General features: G+C 36.9%; 1 protein-coding gene across 1 annotated transcript in view; it reads right to left on the bottom strand.

The window, feature by feature from the left end:
- Nucleotides 1-872: 872 nt before the first annotated feature.
- TNFSF13B (TNF superfamily member 13b) overlaps nt 873-21,251 on the bottom strand; it is an 81,686-nt gene continuing 61,307 nt past the window's right edge. The window contains exons 5-8 of the mRNA XM_079902926.1: nt 19,861-19,917; nt 6,173-6,285; nt 5,935-6,085; nt 873-2,824 (exon numbers count right to left, since the gene is read on the bottom strand). Coding sequence (XP_079759052.1) covers nt 2,712-2,824; nt 5,935-6,085; nt 6,173-6,285; nt 19,861-19,917 — 434 coding nt within the window. The 3' untranslated portion in view covers nt 873-2,711. The remainder of the gene's footprint in view (nt 2,825-5,934; nt 6,086-6,172; nt 6,286-19,860; nt 19,918-21,251) is intronic.

The following is a 21,251-nucleotide window of genomic DNA, read 5'->3' as shown; positions in this document are numbered from 1 at the left end:
GGGCCCATACACTTAAACCTTAGAAATTTTTTTTCGTAGGAAATCCCAGGATAACAGCCATTTTCTGCTAAAATAAATTGGAGGAAAGATAGCAAAAGCTGAACTTGGGCAATCTCACTCACTGTTGCAGTCACATCCCCCCACACCTCTATATTTACCTAATCTTTTTTTTTAATTTATTTTTTATTGAAGTATAGTTGAATTACAACACCATGTTAATCACTGCTGTACAGTAAAGTGACTCAGTTATACATATATCTACATTCTTTTTCATAGTCTTTTCCATTATGGTTTATCCCAGGTTATTGAATATAGTTCCCTGTGCTCTACAGTAGGACCTTGTTGTTTAGCCATTTTATATATATACCAGTTTGCATCTGCTATTCCCAAACTCCCAATCCATCCCTCTCCCACACCCCTCCTCCTTGGCAACCACCAGTCTATTTTCTATGTCCCTGATTCTGCTTCTGTTTCATAGATAGGTTCATCTGTGTCATATTTTAGATTACACATACAAGTAATATCATATGGTATTTGTCTTTCTCTTTCTGACTTAATTCAACTTCCTGATAACTGCATAAACTTTGACTCACCCGAAGTCTGATTTTCCTCACAATTTCACTGACGAGGAAGATAAGATTCACATTTTAAGGCTGGTTTGAACAGAAAGCAAAATAAGATTTAAGACCATTTTATGTGGCTGAATTCTACACCTGCTGACAAAATATGCTGAGCCATTTAGAAAGAAAAATGTTGCAAGCTGTAGATTCACAAGAGATTAGGGCACAAGCCTATTACAATGTAGTTTTATCTTTGTTTAACCTGGGCTCTAAGAAATATTTAATCCATAACTTTATATATATAGTACCGAGGTGACCAAATCCTTTTTGAAACATGTAAAATATTTATGACTTGAAATACTTTATATCATACCCTAACACATACTACTTTATCATGTTCAACAATTTATGCACCTAATTTTTTTTATCATTTTACTTAGTCTTTTTTTTAGTTGAAGTATAGTTGATTTACAATATTGTGTTCATTTCTGTACAGCAAAGTGATTCAGTTATACATATATATACATTCTTTTCCATATTCTTTTCCATTATGGTTTAATCACAGGATATTGACTATAGTTCCCTGCATGCACCTAATTTTTAAGACAACATTCAGTGTTATGGAGAGAAACCAAAAGATGACTAGTGTTAGACAAACAATCCAAAAATGAGGCAAAAGGCACTAACATTTTTTTATTTGGCAATCCACTTAGCAGCAACACTAAGAAAATCTCTGACTTCCTTCTATTATCAAAACTTCTACCTCACCTATCACTTCCTTTTTTATTACAATATTGAAGAACAGAATAAACTGCAAAGTGTATTTTATTTTAACCAAAAAGCCAAAACTATAGAAATCAGTTTTAAACAAAGTTTAATTTTAGGCACAAAATACAAATAATTTTGTTTTGAAAAAAATACCTTTAAAAATATTTTAATGTAAACTGGGGAAAACTAGTGTAGACCAGGGTCTATTTTTCCATCTGTTTAAACAATGAAGTAAACTGTTTAAACTGATGACATTTAAAAATATAAGCAAAACACATGACGTTATAAAAGATAAGTATTACAGCATTCTCAAAAATGAGTCTTTATAAAATGAAAATTAGGACAATGTCTTCTGGCATGTGATAATCTTTGGAACAAGCACATGGGATATAACATACTCAGGATGCCAAGAACTTTAATTAAACCTCAACTTCTGTAAAGCTAATAACATGAGTATTTTTTAAAGGCTGGGATATGTGAACTACAATACCAGCAGTTTAAAATAGAAGGATAGGAAATAAAGGGAAATGATATTACATTATTACAAATGTACTTATTAACTTCTATGGCAGATTTTATTTTTAGGTTAAAACACTTATAGTTATTTCTTTCAATTAATGCTTATATGCATGAATTGGAATTACCCTACATTAAAAGTTTCTGAAGTAACTGAAATTAGCTATAAAAAATACACCTAAGTGTAAACACATGAGAGAATTATTTTCCTCCTGTGAAAGATGTCCAGGAGTGTTCCAGCAGGTAATATATGATATTAGAGCTAAAAACTGCAAACTTGAAATAAACCTAAAAGACTTAAATAGTACCTATATCCTATTTTGAGTCCGATTGTTTAATGATATTTAAACTTTTAGTTACTTTTTCATGTATGGAATGCAAGATTTCTATACTTTTTTTTTCTTTTTTTTAGTTTCCTCAATATTAACTGAAAATGGAGAAAGGGTATTTAACATAAAAATAGAGGATAAATCCTCAGATCTCCCCCAAATGTCTTAATGTCCTACAGCCATGGGCGCTGTCCCATAGCAAACAGTGGGATACCATTTCTGAAGAAATGATTACTGCCCCTTTGAATCCTGTGCTTCTTGCAAGGTAAGAAACTATGACTAAGGTGTTCAACATGGCATTATAGTGAAAAGTCTTTCTAGTTCTATTTTTCCTTAAACGGGCTCTAGTTCTTTAATTCACATGACACCCTTTGGCTGTGGTTGTCTGTTAAATTTCCTGTTTTGGTCTAGTTTCAGCAAACCAGGCTATGGTAACTACCTTTTTTTTTTTTTCCTTTTGGTATTTCCAGTTAAGTGTTTTCTCTTTAGAGGTACAAAGAAAGGGAGGAAAACAGCCACACCAAGGTGTGTAAGTAGGTCACAGAAGTTTCAGTGCACCGAAAAACGTGCCGTCTCCATCCCGGGATATTTTAGCATCTTCGCGTGGTATTGCCAGTTGGAGTTCATCTCCTTCCTCCAGCTTTGCTATGCCTGGAAAAGAATGATTTGCAAGAACTTTAAGCAGTTGTACACGGAAAGGAGGGGGAGGGGAGAACATTAAAGACAACTACTTTGTTTTGGAAAAAAACAGTAGGCATTCACCCTTCAAATTACACCAGTGGACTTCTAAACCCGTTATGATTTGCCTAAACACCACCCCCCCCCAAAAAAAAGTAAAAGAAATAAGCAGAAGGAGTTATAACAGACATAAATGGATGTATCACCTACTGTTCGTAAAATGGAGAATCTAAACAGGACTCAGACATCTAACTATAAGAAAAAGTTTAGGAATTCATAGCACGTCCCTTGATGGAATGTTATATAGTTAAAAGTAGTTTTGGGCTTCCCTGGTGGCTCAGTGGTTGAGAGTCCGCCTGCCGATGCAGGGGACACGGGTTCGTGCCCCGGTCCGGGAAGATCCCACATGCCGCGGAGCGGCTGGGCCCGTGAGCCATGGCTGCTGAGCCTGCGTGTCCGCAACGGGAGAGGCCACAGCAGTGAGAGGCCCGCGTACCGCAAAAAAAAAAAAAAAAAAAAAAAAAAAAATTGGTTTTGCTTCATTTTATTGACATGGGAATCTTTAAAAAATAATGTTAAATAAAAATACAAAAAAATGAGCACACCCACGTATATATACTGCATAGTCCTAAATATACTTTCAAATGTGCATATAAAATGCATAAATTATTTAAAAGTGAAAAACAAAACACTACTTATTCACAAAGCACATCTGCTAACATAGTCTTTCTCTAGAGTACAAACTATGGGATGAGAAGTCATTTGGATTACTTTTATAGCCCTCTATAATTTGTGTTTCCATACTTGTTTTTATAATCAAAAGCAACAGGTAATTAGCTTCTCAAAACTGATCAACTAATCTTCATTCATGCGCCTATTTTACAATAATGCAGCCTGTGATTCAGGAATACAAAACACAACTCAGGAACTACACTCAGTATACTATCGGGTCATTCTTGACATCATTTTAAAAGAAAAAGATAAAGAAAAAGAAGGAGGAGGAGGGGCAGAGAATAAAACCAACGAAATAACAAAGGAAATAGCATCTAAATTGTCAATACATTCAACTCACAATTTTAAAAGTAGTTGCATTGTTTCATTAACATGCCATGAAAATGTATTTACAGGAACACATCTACGTGAACCTCTATTCCACTGTCAAACCAAAGCACCTGGGTGTCCTGCAGCACTAGCCAGCGGGTATTTATTTACGGAGCACCTCAGATATACCAGACACCTTCGTAGGCCCTCACAGGGCGGTGATCAGAATAACCAAAGAGTCTGTCTACAAGGACCTTGTTTTTTGTTAATAGACCAAGACAGACAACAAACAAAAGAACATAGTTCTAGGTATTGTTAAGGGTAAAGTGTACACTTTTAGGATTGGCAAGGCATTTGATGACTACATTAAGTAGTAGAAAAAAAAAAAGATTGAAGTTACTTGTTGAATGGATTAGTCATTATCATAGAGATTGAAGATAATCTAATAATTTGACAAAGGCTATAGATCACAGATCATTAATTCACAGGAACTCTCCAAATAAAGTCTGTGTGAACCAACTACGTTTCAAAGTAGGTTCTATTTAAAATTTCAACACTGGGTTATTGGCTAGTTCAAGTCTTCCAGATTATAGCAATCAGCTCTAACTTTTTCTACAATAAACACATTCAATTTGTTAATGAAATAATAAGATTCAGCTTCGTTGGGCTCCTCAAATGGACCATTTTAATTTTTTCCAGATTATTATGGAAGCACTTTATACACGTATACACCAATGTGTAGCTTTTAATGGTTTTAAACAAATTCGTTCTAGAACAGATAAAGACTGAAAACCTGAAATTTCCTAGAAAACACTTTTCGTAAATAATACTAAGCTACTAGCACTGAGAAATATCTTTAAGGTCAAGTTAATTAGTCTTAAAAAGTAAGGCACCTAGGAAATCTGGCTGAGAAAGTAACCATGAGGGGCTGATGAATAGAAAATTTGAAAAAGAGTGTGTTGTAAAGCTCCAAGTACTAATTAATGTAAATACATATAACAGACTGAAGTGACCTCACCATTTATAAATATTTTGCAACACCAAGATACTGGTTACCACTGGCTGCAGGGAAACAATTCTCTATGAAAATTAGGGAATTCCAATTTCGTACACTTCCTCATCACCCTGTCAAAGCTATTTGTGGCTGTGGATCCAGGATGACACTTGTCTCCATTATTGGGAACTATTTTGCCTTCTCACTTGTTTCATCGTGCCTTTGTCAGTAAACGCCTTTGGAATATAGCGCTTCAAATCGCACAGCCCAGCTGCACCCCGTGTTCACACTGCCATTCACGCTAACTGTCTGGAAGGGAAGACATTCCTCGGGGTCCTGAATGGATTTGTCAAAATCACCAGCGAGAAATAAACGTGTCGAAGGCATTTTTTTTTTTTTCAAATACTGGCCTCGATTAATTTGAAATTATCCCAAGACAAGATGAAGGCTACGACGGCAATTACAGCCCAAACAGACCTGCAATGAAGCGAGCCTGCCCTTTCCCTTTTCTGAGTTGAAATGCAGCCTCACTCCTACACTTTCACATCCCAAACGCATCCACCTGGTGTCCACTGACACCAGCAAAGCCACTGGGCCACTGGACCTGACCCTCAAACCAGCCAAAGGTACTTCTTCCGCAGGAGGTGAAGAAGAGATTCTGTGAGTCCCACTGGGGTCCGACTGGCTGGTTTAAACTAAGTTCTGTGCAGCCTAAGACAATGTGTGCTTCCTCTCTGTGCCTCAGACCCCACCTCCCTTCGACAGGGAGGATTAAAGGAAGGGGCACAGGTAAAGTGCCTGGCACGCGCTTATCATTCTCGTATTATTCCAGCATTGTTATTACAGGTTGAAGAAAACACCGCTTACGATTGTTCTAGTGTGTATTGCTGTGAAGTTACTGCCTTTCTAAATGTATATAAAAATGATAAACCTATTAATAATGATTTTGCCTCTATCAACACAGACTAGCTTATCATTCAAGATAATAAGTACCACACAGTATATTGAGGAATGTCTTTCTGTCTATGTATATAGAACTATTATTTACCAGCTGAATAACAGGAATTATTGGGTAGTGTTTCAGGCATATTTTGAATACATCGGAACAAAGTCACCAGACTCAATTCGTCCCCAAAGACATGGACTTTTTTCCTCTGTATTAGGTGTCCCATGGCAAAGGTGTTATCGGTGTATAAAACCTGAGAAACAAACCAAAGAACTTTGTCAGAAGTCAGCACAAAATGGGAGGCACTGGACAGTGACAGCGGTATTAGGGTGGAACCTACCTGACCATATATAAAGAAGTAACCCGTTTCTTTGACCAATATTTTATTCTCTTTTTCTTCTAGCGCTCTTCCTCTTTTAAAGCTGAGAAGCCATGGAACAAATGTGTAAGCTCCTACAATGAAGAGAATCATTCATAAGAAAAAAAAACTGAGAAAAGCAGTTCTTCACCTCCACTTAGCTGCTAAACTAAGTCCGAAACCTAGAGGAGAATTTCATCTTTTAGAAAAAGGGGAAAAGAAGAGAAATCACAATCCTCCACTGGTTTCTCAGCCATATTTACATACTCACCCAGGCAATTGTCAGATACAGGAACTTGAAAGCAAACACTTCATATGTAATGTCTGGGGTTTTGATTTCTTCTGTATTTCAGCAATTTTCAAAACATAGTCTGGTCTGGATGGGACAGTTTGAGGCCAAAAACATGGACAAACTGTCTCTGAATAACACACCAAGAGAAATTTTTGGTTTTCCTTTGATTCTGTCGGGGAGGAAAAGATTTTCCTCTACCCTTCTTGGTTCTTCTGGCTGGTCTAAGGATTCAACTAACATGAGACAGATCAACAGGAGAAAATCACACAAAAGTTTAATAATATGCATACATGGGAGACTCCCAGGAAGACTGAGTAACCCCCCAAAGTGGGCAAAACAAATGTCTGCTGGGCCACCAGAGACAGTGGGACACAGAGTGGACTCTGGTCGCTAAGCCCTACCAGAGTCTCCCCCACTACCCTCAGCCCATATTCTTTGCAGACATCTCTCAGGATGGCTCTGTTCTAGGAACAAGTCCTCTATCCAAATTCTTTTAGGAACTTAAGGGGAGAGGTAACAAGAAAAACTTCCCGCGTCTTCTTAAAAATAATCGCTAAAAATAATCAGCCTAAATTAATCCTCATGTCAAAGAGACACATTTTGGGGCAGCAAATTTTGCTCCCCTCCAGTTCCCAGAAAGGAGGGAGTTTGTATGTGGAGAGTTTAGCGAAGAATATGGAGAGGAAGCCACCCTCTCCCCAACATGGCAATAAGACAGAGCTTAAGGAGAGGGAGAGAAATTACTGAGATGCAACCTCTCCTAGGAAATGGTCCAGGAATGTTGTGATACCCATCCGTAATGTTCAAGTTGAAGTGGTTTCTGTTCAATACACCCATTCTCCTCCACTATCCCTCAAACATCACTTGGGGAGTGGCAGGAGAGCCACGGTTCTCAAGAGTTGGATAAAGGGGCAGAGAGAAGACAGAGGCCAAAGAAATGCATGGGCAAAAGGGGTGCGGATGGCTGAGACGGAATGCCCACTGAAAGAGTAAACACTGCTTTCCGGTGAATTCACACGCTAAGGTCACTGGAGCTCCCACCATCATGTTATGCATATAGTGGAGTAAACAGTGGACCCTGAGGCTAGGGGCTGGGAAATCTGGGGTATAAATAAAATGGCATAAAGTAAGGGAAAAGAAGATTAGGGAAATGGCAGTACAAGAAAAAAATAGTAAAATGAAACTGGGGTCATCTAAAATCATATAAAAAATGTTCCCATATAATTGGCAATGTTGGACCACATGTGTCCCCAAGCGTCACCTTGGTCATAACAAAAAAAGAAACAAAATCAATAATAAAATTCAGAAGTCTACAAGACGGTATGACAGAAGCTCAAGAAAAGAACAACTTGTCCTACATTGAGAATAAAGGAAATGTTCCCCTGCGGATTTTCCTAAGGCGCCGCCCTAGGATGCAATAGTTGACGATGCTTTCATGTTCATAAACACAATTTCTAAGTGGACATGCCCGCTTCAATGGTGCCCCCAAGGCAAAACCATCCTACTTGAGCTTTTCCCAAATAGGATTCTCGAGGGAAGAATACAGAAGAAGAACCACATATTTTCTGAATATTTCTGAGGAATTAAGAACCTGAGTGGTCAAACAAAGCCACTATACTGTGAATTCAAGTTACAATGAAACAATTCCTTAAGGCAGCCCTGCAGGATCACATTCCACAGACAGAGGGAGGGAGCTGAGAGGGAGGGGTGGGTGGAGAGAGGAGAGAGGAAGCAGCAGGAGGGGACCCCACAGATCTCCACTCCTCTCCTGTGCTCCCCTGAATGGCTCTGTCTCTCAGGAGGAGTGAATGCACCCCCCGGCACATGAGGCAGGTCTGATCCCCCCAATCTGCTGTCCACAAAGATGGTCTCTGAGAAACATTTCCTTAAATGAAAACTCTCCAGGGCCACACACTGGGTAATGACAGTCCATGACTAAAGATCTCCTCATTTACAAATAACAGAGGTAATCTCATCATCACCTGTTTTTATAAAATATTATTTCGGTGAAAAGATTATAATGACGTAGTTTTAAGTTCTGTTTAAATAAAGATCACGTTCCCAAAGCATTCTTTAAGGTAGAGTTCTGAAAACACGAGGAAAAATTAATATCATGGTTGTTATTATTGTAAAATGTAGGCTGATGACTGAATGTGATTGTTTTCATGGAAGTGATACTTACTTGGTACTCTGACCACAAAGGGCTTTCCTTCCCCTTCAAAACTATACACATCATAGACTCTAATTTCTCTGAGCTTGGGGACTGTTTCTGTTTGGTTCCCTGTTGTTTCCCCAGGGCCTAAAATGATACCTGGCCCACAGCAGTTGCAGCAAATATTTACTGAGTTAACTAATTCAACTTTAAACATAAAATAATTCAAAATGGTGGGGTACTAGGCAATTAGTCACTAGCATTCGATTGGTTTTTAAAAGCATTTTATTACCTCGTTTCTGAAACTCTTGGAAATGAAACACCCTCCACTATAGAGGTAATATGAACTTTGAAGTAAAACACATATTTCTAAAACTGCTTGTTTATATTCTGACTAGAGATATTGAGTAAAAAAATTTTTTTGCCATACCTGAAATTGATCCTCTATTTCTTTATACAATACTTATATCTATAAAATTAGCCAGTTCTTACCAAATTCCACTGCTGTATTGTCATAATAGAAAGAAAAACAAGTAGTTATTAGGTTTGTATTCTTATTTACTCTTTTGCTTTCGGCATTTCATCATACCTCGCTGGAAATATTCTTATTAAAGAGAGAGAGAGTATACATTTGCTTGTCTTTATATACTGTCTATGTTTCTCCTCCCAACCGCAGCCTCACACATGCACATGCACGCACACACACACACATACACACGCACACGCACACACACACACACACACACACACACACACACACACACACAATTACACTCCATTGGGCCAAGGCAATGACTATGCTGTAGTCACAGCTGGAAACTCAGAGGCCAAGAATGGAGCCTAGCACACAGTATGCACTCAATCAACATGTGCTGCTCCATGAAGTTTTAATTTCAGAAAACAGACTGAACAATTAATTACAAGCTAAAGTAGTTATAAACTTAAGCATAAATGTTATAATATGTTTCTACATCTTAAAATTCACTTAGGTTTTTTTGCCTGCTAGTTAGACCACAGACAGATGTTAACAAGAAAATATGTACTAAATGACTCCTCTGTAGGACGCTTATCTAAGCTAGTGTGAATCACTCCTCATAGTATCTAGGAATTCGGAAAGGAAAAATTTCAATGACCACAGATTCTTACATCTTCTCCTCACACACAGGAAAGCCCTAAAGTCATTAAACTGAGGGTCTATTCTTTGTGATTAGCAGTAATCTTTTGATGGTCGACTAAACATTCTTTTCCAGAAAAAAAAAAAATTAGATATATCCAGGTTCCTCCCTTGCCTTTTTGGAACTCTTTCTCACAGCTATCTGAGAGGCTGTCTCCCGGGCTATAGTCCTCAATAAGACACTGAATGAACTCCAACTCATAGATCTTATATTGTGTGTTTTTATTTCAGTCAGTGGAGGTAAATTCTAGGAGTATTAATGCTTAATTTTGCTAGTCAACAGCTAAAATACTGATATATCTTGGTATATAAAGTGTGAACTTCCCAGCTCCACTCAGCTTTAAATACTTGATGTATTTAAATGTTTCGGAAAAATTAATAAATTACTGTGTACATTAATATGTGAAATTAAATAAAAATAATGCCAGTGTTTAAATGTAAAAATAATTTACATGTATTTCTGAAAATGCCTGCTTTTGAAAGAGTAGATCTTTCCTGTACTGATATATATGAAAGACTTGTAGATAAATTTTAGGACAAGAAATTTTTATAGGAAAATCAGATCTATTTCATTAATATTTGTTTTCTATTCTATTTTATGAATAGGCAATCTCCTCCCAGATAGTTATACCTCCAGTGTTATTTCCCACAGTAATTGAATATAGATGCTCCAGAGAGCAGCTTTCAATCACAGCTATCACAGTTGGTTACTGTTCCTGATTTTCTATTTTATTATCTTAAAACTCCTGGAAATAGTTTTAAGGGAGAAGATACTAATAATATTTTTTGAAGATAGATTAAGTAAACCAATTTAAGAAAGAGGGATTTTTAAAAAGGAAATAGGGATTTTTTTTTTATTGAACAAATATAGTTTAGCAGTGAAATCCACGTAATCATATGCCTGATTCTGTAGATGAGGCAGGACTTGGAAAATCAAAAGAAACAGAAGCCAGACAGGCAGAGCCATGCAGGCTGAGCTACCAGAAGGGCAGTGAGAAGCCCTGTAGGGGCTGTGAGAAGTGGGGGAAAATGACTGTATCTGTGTTTTAGAAACATCTCTATGTGGTTACCAGGTAAGAAATGTGCAAAACTGGAGGCAAGGAAACCAGCCAAGGTGAGAGACGATGGTGGTTTATACTAGGATGGTGAAATGAAAATGAAGAAAAACAGATTCGTTCAAATTATATATATGAGGAACCACTGATAAAGTTTTGAGATTAACGTACTGACTTCGAGGAAGCCGTCAAGAATGACACTCAGAATTCCGGATTGAACAGCTGAAGACATGGTCAGCACTTACTGAAACAGGAGACACTGGAAAAAGACCAGACTTGGGGAAAAGTTCTGAAGAGTTCACGCTGATATGCCACCAAGATACTCAGGAAAAGATGTTAAGTAGACAGAGGTATATATATAGGCTTGGATCTCAGAAAAGTCATCTGGGCTAAAGATCTACATTTAAGCCGTCACACATGCATGTTAAGTGAGAACACAGGAGGATTTAGGAATGCCAAAGAAATAAGAACGAAGACAATGGGACTGTGTCAGCTGTCTGAAAAACATCAATACTGAAGAAATTTAAGAATAATTTGCAAAGAAGTTTAAAAAGCAGTGGCCAAAAAAGCTAGGAACATGGTTGGAGAAACAAACCAAGAAAAGCACGTGTTTCAAAAAGAGGGAAATCATCAAGTGTCAAATTCTACTGTGAGATTAAATCTCATCATTGCCTCTGTGAAATAATTATGTTGAAAAACAGAATAAACGAGAGACTTCCACTATCAGTGATTGTGGAAATCACATGTCTCCTTTTTTACCTCCTGTAAATCCCATGAAAGAAACATAGATGTGTGTTCTCCAAAATAACTGCAAGGGATGCCCAAAGCAACTGAGATCACACTGAAGTTGAGCATAAAAGTGCAGAGAAAAAGCAAAGGAAAGAGTCAATGGCCTGGAACAGCAAAGTTCACACAGAGTCAGCAAAATCAACTCGCTAAAGGTTACGAGGCCCGCACACACACACACAGAAATCTACACACAAACAAACAGCAAATGTCAATGTAAGCTAAAAGAATTTGGGAAATTAGGGGGGGAAAGTGCTCACTTAAATGAAAGTAAAAGTTTCAGAAGGGAAAATAGGTTTCACACAGAACAAAATGAGATGGAAATTAAAAAAACAGTTAAGAATTTGAGAAAAATTGTAAAACTATAGAATATAAAAGATAGGTAATGAATTGCCAGCATATACATAATTGGAACCCAGAGAGACAAAACAAAAACAACAAAAAGTCAAGCAGAACAAGCACTTAGAGCTACTGCAGAATTAAAAGACCCATTATGTGCCAGAGAAAGTTGATTCAGAGTTTTATTAGTTTCTTATTGCAGCTGTAACAAATTACCACAAACTTAGTGGCTTAAAACAATACACATTTATTATCTCCCGTTTGAAACATCAGAAGTCTCACTGGGCAAAAGTCAAGGTGTTGGCAAGTTGTGTTCTTTCTGGACGCTGGAATGTCCATCCCTTGCCTTTTCCAGCTTCTACAGTCTGCCTGCTTTCCTGGGCTTGTGGCCCTTCCTCTTCCCAGACAGCAATCACAACATTCTGAACTCTGTTTTCATCGCCACATCACCTTCTCCGACTCTGACCCTGCTAACTCTCTCCTACAAGGACCTTTGTGATTATACTGGGACCACACAGATAATCCAGGATAATATGCCCAAATTCCTTATCTTAATCACATCTTCCTAGTCCCTTTTGCCAGGTGAGGTAAGAAACTCACAGGTTTCAGGGATTACAGTGTGGACATGTCTGAGGAAATATTTTTCTACCCACCACAATAGTCTACCTTCAGATACATAATAAAATAAGTACTGAAACTTTAAGGTAAATATATACTTCTTTGTGTAACTAGGCAAGATAGTCAAGCCACTTATGAGAAGGAATTTTCTCTTACTTTAGTTTTCTTCAAAGTGCATAGAATGCCAAAGGCAAAAGACAGTGGAGAAATTCCTACAAGCTACCCAGGTAAAGAAAGGCTAAACTGAGGATTTCATACCCAGGCATCTGTCCTTAAAGTATAAAAACTACAAGGAAACAGCTTTATTAATGCAAACACTAAGAGAGCATTGTTCTCCTGTGGCGATTTTGAATAAACTAGTAGAAAACAAAATTCAGGAAACTAAGATATGAATGAGGAAACCATAGCAAAAGGACTTGCAATGGGTATTGAATATATTTACTGTAAAAACACATAAAGAGGATGGTTTGATGATAAAGAATAGAACAGTTTTATGCCATGACACTGTAGAGATTATATAACTAGCAAATACTGAGAAGTAGTGGAGAAAAAAATGTTGACAGTAAATTCATCAACTGCCTCATTTGTAACAGCTGGGGCTCAAAGGATATAAAGTTGAGAGATCAAGTAATAGAAATATAAACATTGTAACAGTATGTAGATAAGCATTAAGAAATGTAATACCACTATCCAAAAAATGGATGGTGGAGGACAGGAATGATAGAGAAAATAAAGAAAAATCATATTTAATTTTATTACAGACCAGAGTAGACAATCAATATATATTATCTAAAGATATAATTATAGATGTCAGAGTAACATCATGAACAATGACAGAGTACAAAGCTCAAAAATAAGTCCCTTTGTGGAGGCAAGGCTATACAATGGAGAAAAGACAGTCTCTTCAATAAGTGGTGCTGGGAAAACTGGACAGCTACATGTAAAAGAATGAAATTAGAACACTCCCTAACACCATACACAAAAATAAACTCAAAATGGATTAAAGGCCTAAATGTAAGACTGGACACTAAAACTCTTAGAGGAAAACATAGGCAGAACACTCTTTGACATAAATCACAGCAAGATCTTTTTGGATCCACCTCCTAGAGTAATGGAAATAAAAACAAAAATAAACAAATGGGACCTAATGAAACTTCAAAGCTTTGGCATAGCAAAGGAAACCATAAACAAGACGAAAAGACAACCCTCAGAATGGGAGAAAATATTTGCAAATGAAGCAACTGACAAAGGATTAATCTCCAGAATTTACGAGCAGCTCATGCAGCTCCATATCAAAAAAACAAACAACCCAGTCCAAAAATGGGCAGAAGACCTAAATAGACATTTTCCCAAAACAGACATACAGATGGCCAAGAAGCACATGAAAGCTGTGCAACATCACTAATTATTAGAGAAATGCAAATCAAAACGACAATGAGGTATCACCTCACACCAGTCAGAATGGGCATCATCAGAAAATCTACAAACAACAAATGCAGGAGAGGGTGTGGAGAAAAGGGAACCGTCTTGCACTGTTGGTGGGAATGTAAATTGATACAGCCACTATGGAGAACAGTATGGAGGTTCCTTAAAGAACTACAAATAGAATTACCATGTGACCCAGCAATCCCACTACTGGGCATATACCCAGAGAAAACCATAACTCAAAAAGACACATGCACCCCAATGTTCACTGCAGCAATATTTACAATAGCCAGGTCATGGAAGCAACCTAAATGCCCATCGACAGACGAATGGATAAAGAAGATGTGGTACATATATACAATGGAATATTACTCAGCCATAAAAAGGAACGAAACTGGGTCATTTGTAGAGACGTGGATGGACCTAAAGAGTGTCATACAGAGTGAAGTAAGTCAGAAAGAGAAAAACAAATATTGTATATTAACACATATATGTGGAACCTAGAAAAATGGTACAGATGAACTGGTTTGCAGGGCAGAAATCGAGACACAGATGTAGAGAACAAACGTATGGACACCAAGGGGGGAAAGTGGCATCGGGGGTGGTAGTGGTGGGATGAATTGGGAGATTGGGATTGACATATATACACTAATATGTATAAAATGGATAACTAATAAGAACCTGCTGTATAAAAAAATAAATAAAATAAAATTCAAACATCAAAAAAAGATAAAGAAAAGTCCCTTTGCTAAGGCAGCAATTAAACTTGCAAGAACTTACAGAATCCATGTTTTTGGATATATGAAATCTAGTAAAAAACTTATAGAAACCAAGGGAGTGTTTAATGAAACAAAAGGTGTAAATTTCAGTAAGAAAGTATTGTGGTATTTCTGCTTCCTCATGTACCACCCCTCATTCTCCTGCTTAGTGGCAGACATGGAGATGGTGGCCTGAGTTCCAGTTGGTGTCTTGCTGATGCCAGGAAGTGCAATACTCACTTTGTTCTCAAAACATTGTGACTCTGGATTTTGACCTGCCTGGAGTTTCCATTTAGATGGGAGCAGCTCCTCAGGCTGGTGTCAGTCAAAAGCTTTACAGAAAGACACTACCTGTAGCCACCTGTAACAAGGAACAGTGGACAGGGCAAGCAGCAGGCTGACAAAAAGCCTGAGAAGGATGAGGCTAAGGAGGAAGATACTTCAAGGAATAAGGGCTTTGAAGGGTTACCACATACACCAAGGAATCTGCAGTGGATTGTGCATGACCAGAGCAGGATGCATGTTCAGAAAACACCTGAAAAGAACCCTAAGCTAACATCTCTAGTCGATCTTTGCTCTTTGCTCAAGCAGGATGGGAAGTCTAAGGCACAGTTGCTGGTAGCCTAGCTAAATGTTGAAGGAGTGCCCCAGCCCAGAGATAATCTGCTCAGAAAAAAGGGAGTTTGGTTTTTGTTGGTGGTGGTGGTTTTGGTTTTGGTTCCTGGCATTAAAGTAAATCTCTATCGGGATTAGGATTGGAGATAAAAGAATCCCCAACAGGATTACTGCAGAGATAACAGAAAAAAGACTTCAGTGACCACACAGAACAAGGAGTACAGTTTATTTTTTTGAAAAAATATTTTGGAAAATTCAATAAAAAAATGGACAACTGCAGCCCACAACAATCAACAACAGCAAACCCTGGGGATGGGATTTCCAGAGTTACCACACTGTGATATTCAAATTGTCCAATTTACAAAGAAAAATATAAAGCATACAAACAAACAGAAAATTATGGACCATTCACAGGGGAAAAATTGGCAGAAACCATTCCTGAGGAAGCCCAGATATTGGACTTGCTAGACAAAGATATTACATATTTTAAATATGTTTAAAGAGCTAAAGGATACCATGGACAGAGAACTTAAGAAAACTGGGAGAAAAGTGTAAGAACAAATAGACACTATCAGTTAAGAGACAAAAATTATTGTAAAAGGAACCAAACTCTTTCTTTAAAAAGAAGTTGTGGAGCTAAAAATTAAAATAGCTGAAATAAAATTTTTACTGGAGAGGTTACACAGCAGAGTTCACCAGGCAGAAGATGGAATCGGCAAACTTGAATATAGGACAATTGAAATTATCCAGTCTGAGTAGAAGAAATAAAAAGGAATAAAAGGAAGTGAAAAGAGCATAAAGGACCCATAGGACACTCTCCTTCAGACTAATATATGCATTATAGGAGTCCCAGAAGGAGAAGAGAAAAAGGCAGAAAGAATATTTGAAAAAATAATGGCCAAACTCTTCCCAACTTTGTAGAAAGAATGAATCTACATATCCACAAAGCTGAATGAATTTCAAGGAGAATAAACTTAAAGAGATCCACACCAAAATGCATTATAACTAGCAGCTGGAAGACAAAGGCAAGCACAGAATTTCGAAAGTAGCAAGAGAAAAGCAATTCCTCAAGTACAAGGGATGCTCCATAAGATCAACAGCTGTTTTTTTACTTGAAACTATGTCATCAAAAGGCAGTGGGATGACATATTTAAGGTTCTGAATGATGCCAGTTAGATGGTAGAGTAGGGAGACTTACCTCTCATCCCTCCACAGAAATGCTGATTTAACAATAATATTGTTACTAAAATACCGTGAAGAGACATTCAGGATCCAACTAAGAAGTAGAAGCAGCCTAGAGGAGCATAAACTGAGAAGCAGTCGTATTTATACAGGTAAGAAAAGCAATTTCAATTTACTCACATCAGTCCCTCCTCCAGACAGGCTTAGCTCCACCCCAGGAAGACTGCCTCAGCCCATGATTCTCGCATGGAGGGATGGTGAGGTTGGATTGTGCACAAGGCCTCAGGGCCTCCTAGGGTGCCTTCTGAGGAACTGGTTTCTATCTTGCCTCGTACTGAGCACTGAACAACCAAAGATCTTGGTCCCTTGAGACAGTTAGAAACAAAAAAGGGGAGTGCATCCCCTTATAGTCAGAATTTTTTTTGTCGTGATTGTGGAAAAGCAGAGAACTGATACTTTTCCTCCGGAGGGAAGGAAGGACGCAAAAGGGGCTTTGCTCCCAGCCCTAGAGTGACTAACACTGAGCACTGCTGACAGTGAAAGTGTATCCCAGTCAAAATCAGTCCAAGAAGATGGGGAGAAGTAGCTGCTTCTTCAAATGCACAGACAACAAAGCAAATCTACAAGGAATATGAGGAATCGAGAAAACACAACACAAAGGAAGAAAAAAAATCTCCAGTAAACAACCTGAGAGAAATGGCTATAATGAGTTGTAGATCACTTTTAACTCTAGTAAATATAAAAGTTAAAAGACAAAAGTATTTTTTTAAAAAAGAATTATGACTACAATAATGTGTTAATACATACACAAGATAAGCTGATGTAAGTTGTCACATTAACAAGCTAAAGTGTAGGGGAGGGAGAAGTAAAAGTGCAGTTCTGGGATAAGATCAAAGTTAAGTTGTTATTAGCTTAAAGTAGACTATTATCACTAGGTTGTTTTATGTAAACCCCATGGTCAGCAGAAATAAAAACCTGTAGTAGATACAAAAAATGTAAAGAGAATCAAAGCATACCACTACAAAAAATAATCAGAGAACACAGAGAAAGACATTAAGAGAGGAAGAAAGGAACAAATGAACTGTGAAACAGCCAGAAAACAATTAACAAAAGGGAAATAATAAGTCTTCATTATCAATAATTACTTTAAATGTAAATGGATTAAATTCCCCAGTCAAAACACACAGAGTGGCTGAATGGATTGGAAAGAACAAAATCCAATCATATGTTGCCTACAATAGACTCACTGTAGCTTTAAGGACACACATAGACTGAAAGTGAAGGGTTGGAAAACAATATTCCATTCAAATGGTAAACAAGAAAGAAGAAGTGGCTTTTCTTAAATCAGACAAAATAGATTTTAAGTCAAAACCTGTCACATGAGACAAAGAGGGTCATTATGTAATGATAAATGGATCAATTCATCAAGGGGATATAACAAATATAAATATATATGCACTTAACAGTGGAGCTCCTAAATACGTAAAACAAATATTAACAGATCTGAAAGAAGAAACAGACAGCAATACAACAACAATAGGATAATTCAGTACCCCATTTTCAACAACGGATAGATCACCCAAAAGAAAATCAGTAAGGATACAGCATACTTGAACAACCCTACAGACTAAATGAACTTAACAGATATATAGAGAACATTCTAGCCTACTGTAGCAAAATATACATTCTTAAGTGCACAAGGAAAATTCTCTAAGATAGATGAAATGTTAGGACACAAAATAAGTCTTAACAAATTAAAGGAGACTGAAATCATATCAAGCATCTTTTCCAACTAAAATGGTATGAAACCAGAAATCAGTAACAGGAGAAAATTTGAAAAACTCACAAATATGTGGAAATTAAACAATACACTCCTGAACCACCAGGGAGTCAAAAAAGAAATCAAAAGGCAAATCAAAAAATATCTTAAGACAAATAAAAATGAAAACACAACATACCAAAACTTATAGGATGCAGTAAAGCAGTACTGCTGCAGTGTCCACACACACTAACATTTACATGTTCAAGGTTTACTGGCATCACAACGCATCAGCCCAAATGGCAAAGCACCCAGATAAGCACCCAGATCTTCCAAGGAGGATCAATGTAGAGCAGCCACCACGCCAGGAAGATCACAACACTCTGTGAAATTCAAGCTCACAATGGAGTAGCAGCTGCACTTTTTTTGCATGATTTATAGCATTTTTGGTTTCGGCCAAATGTGTAAAACAAACCTTTTCCAAGTTATATTTTTTAATTGGTCCTTAGGGTCTTCTTCTGGCTCTATTTTAATTCTTAGGGAACAATTTGCTACCTAATAAAAGTTGCAAATATATGACTTTGGAAAATGCAGAACAATAAATAATAAGAGAATTGCAAATAGTTTATTATTTGGGTTACATTTAGGATAATTAAAGTCACATAGAAAAATAGAGATGAAAGGTAGCGTTCCCAGGAATCACTGCAAAGGCCAATCCAAATTCATTATCTTTCTTGTGTCTCCACTCCTGGCCCCCAGCTTAACTTCCTGACACTTCTGAACTCCCCCTTGTGGTTCACAACCCAAATATTCCCTTGCCCCCCCACCGCCTGCTTTATTTTTCTCCGTACCATTTAATTTTATCATTCTACATTTTACTCGTTCATTTGTTGGCTTTTCTGTTTTCCCTTCATGAGAAGGTAAATTCCATAAAAATGAGGACCTATATATATGTTTCACTGCTGAGCCCCAATACCTACACAGTAACTGGAACACTGTATGTTTTTAACCAGTATATGTAAAATATAAAGCAATAATGTCACACTGGAGATTTATCACAAAAATGTTATATTTGTACATATACTTATTGATAAATTAATATAAAATGTATGTTCAGTTTTATCTTCATCCTATTGTAATATTCTACAACCTAATATAACAGAGAATGAATGTTTGTGAAGAGGATCCTGAGGCACCATAGAGGCCAAAATCATTTCTAAATAATAAAATACTGAATTTGATTTAGTACTGATTTTGCTTTATCATCTGCTACTTATTTAAAATGTGTACGTATTAGTATCCTTAAGGTAATTCTGTTAGGTTATTATATTAGCCTAAATATTTACTCCCCAATCATTTTAAATAAATTCATTATTTTAAATCTGATTGTAAGAAATTTTGAGGCAGATAGGTGATTTGAGATGGAGTTTGAATACAATCTTTAGACTTGAAATGTACAGGTAATTGGACTGCATTGAATTCTAAGTGGAAACGTTCCTGGGAATATTTTATTACCTTTTCGTATGGTAGGCGTGTCACTGTCTGCAATCAACTGCAAGCAGTCTTGAGTGACTGAAAAGCAAAAATATATCATTTTAGCTACTTGAATAGAAATAGTAAGGGAATAAAGATGACCAAGAATACAGAGCTGTAAACCCACTCTTCCAGTGACACCGAATCAGTTATACTTTCTATATTGCTTGTATGCTCTTCTTAAAATTACTATAGGAAATGTGCCCACAGGTTCTTAATATAACTCGTACTTGAAATACAATATGTACTTGAAATTCAAGCTTTAGAAAAACTCTATATGCTGTTGAAATACAGTAAGTATATTATCTGAACAGTTTAGCTTAACTTATTCTAAAATGTTATGCCTGTATAGAAAGCAAGTTTAGCCACTGTCATTTGTTTTTCAATTCTCTCAAATACACAAGCCAAATTATCAGATTACTCTAAAATGATTTTTTGTTTTAAAAAATCTAACATTAAGTAACAACTCACTAGTACTGAAACTATCACTATTAACATTACTGAAAATAAAAATAATTGCTAAAATGCATTGAGCTAATATAAATCCAGGCAACTTCACAAAAATCCCAAGATTTACATACTGGAAACTATGTCATGGAAAGTGTAAACAACCTGTCCAGTCCCCAGGGATAGAAAGTGACAGGGCCAGAATTTAATCACGCCTGTTTCACTGTGGAACCAAAGTCAGGCTTTTGGTAAAATGTTTTGGACTAGAAAGAGAAAGAGAGCTACAACGTCTTTTTAGGATAAAATGGAAGATTTCCCTGACACTGCATCACCAGTAAAGCTTCTGGGAAGCATCAATTCACATCACACATCACATATAGAATATAACCCAGAGTATTCCAAAGAATACGTAACTATGCTATTAAATAAAGACAATGCCTTCGGGTAACAGCAAAATAGGTACACTGCCTGTAGGAAAAGGAAACAAAGCAGCAAAGATCTACGGTAAATATGGAACATGAACCTAAGTATATGCCTATTTTAAATTAAGAAAATATTAGTTTAGGTCGTTTATTATATAGCAAATATTTTATTCTGCATTGAAGTAATGCTTTAAAAACATGCTTCGCAATGTATACACTTCAGGAGCTTATTAACACAGTGGAGAGTTCCTGCTGCAAGTCACTAATGGAAAACGTGGAATAACAGATGTAATAATTACGTAATATTCTGAAGCTGTGCAAATGCATAGGCCTAAAAAGAATACTGTTACAGGTAGTGATCACATACGAAAATCTGCTAAGAAACTTCCCTGGTATTTAAAGGTAGAACTGTAATGATAAAAACTGCAATTCCTTTATAACCACGAGACTTTTCTAACACATTTTTATGTTAATGTGATGGTTTGGATAGGAGCGCAACATTTT

Source organism: Stenella coeruleoalba (assembly GCF_951394435.1).
Source record: "Stenella coeruleoalba genome assembly, chromosome: 18".
Classification (NCBI taxonomy): Eukaryota; Metazoa; Chordata; class Mammalia; order Artiodactyla; family Delphinidae; genus Stenella; species Stenella coeruleoalba.
Note: the sequence above shows the minus strand (reverse complement) of the source record. Positions and strands in the feature narration are given on the sequence as shown.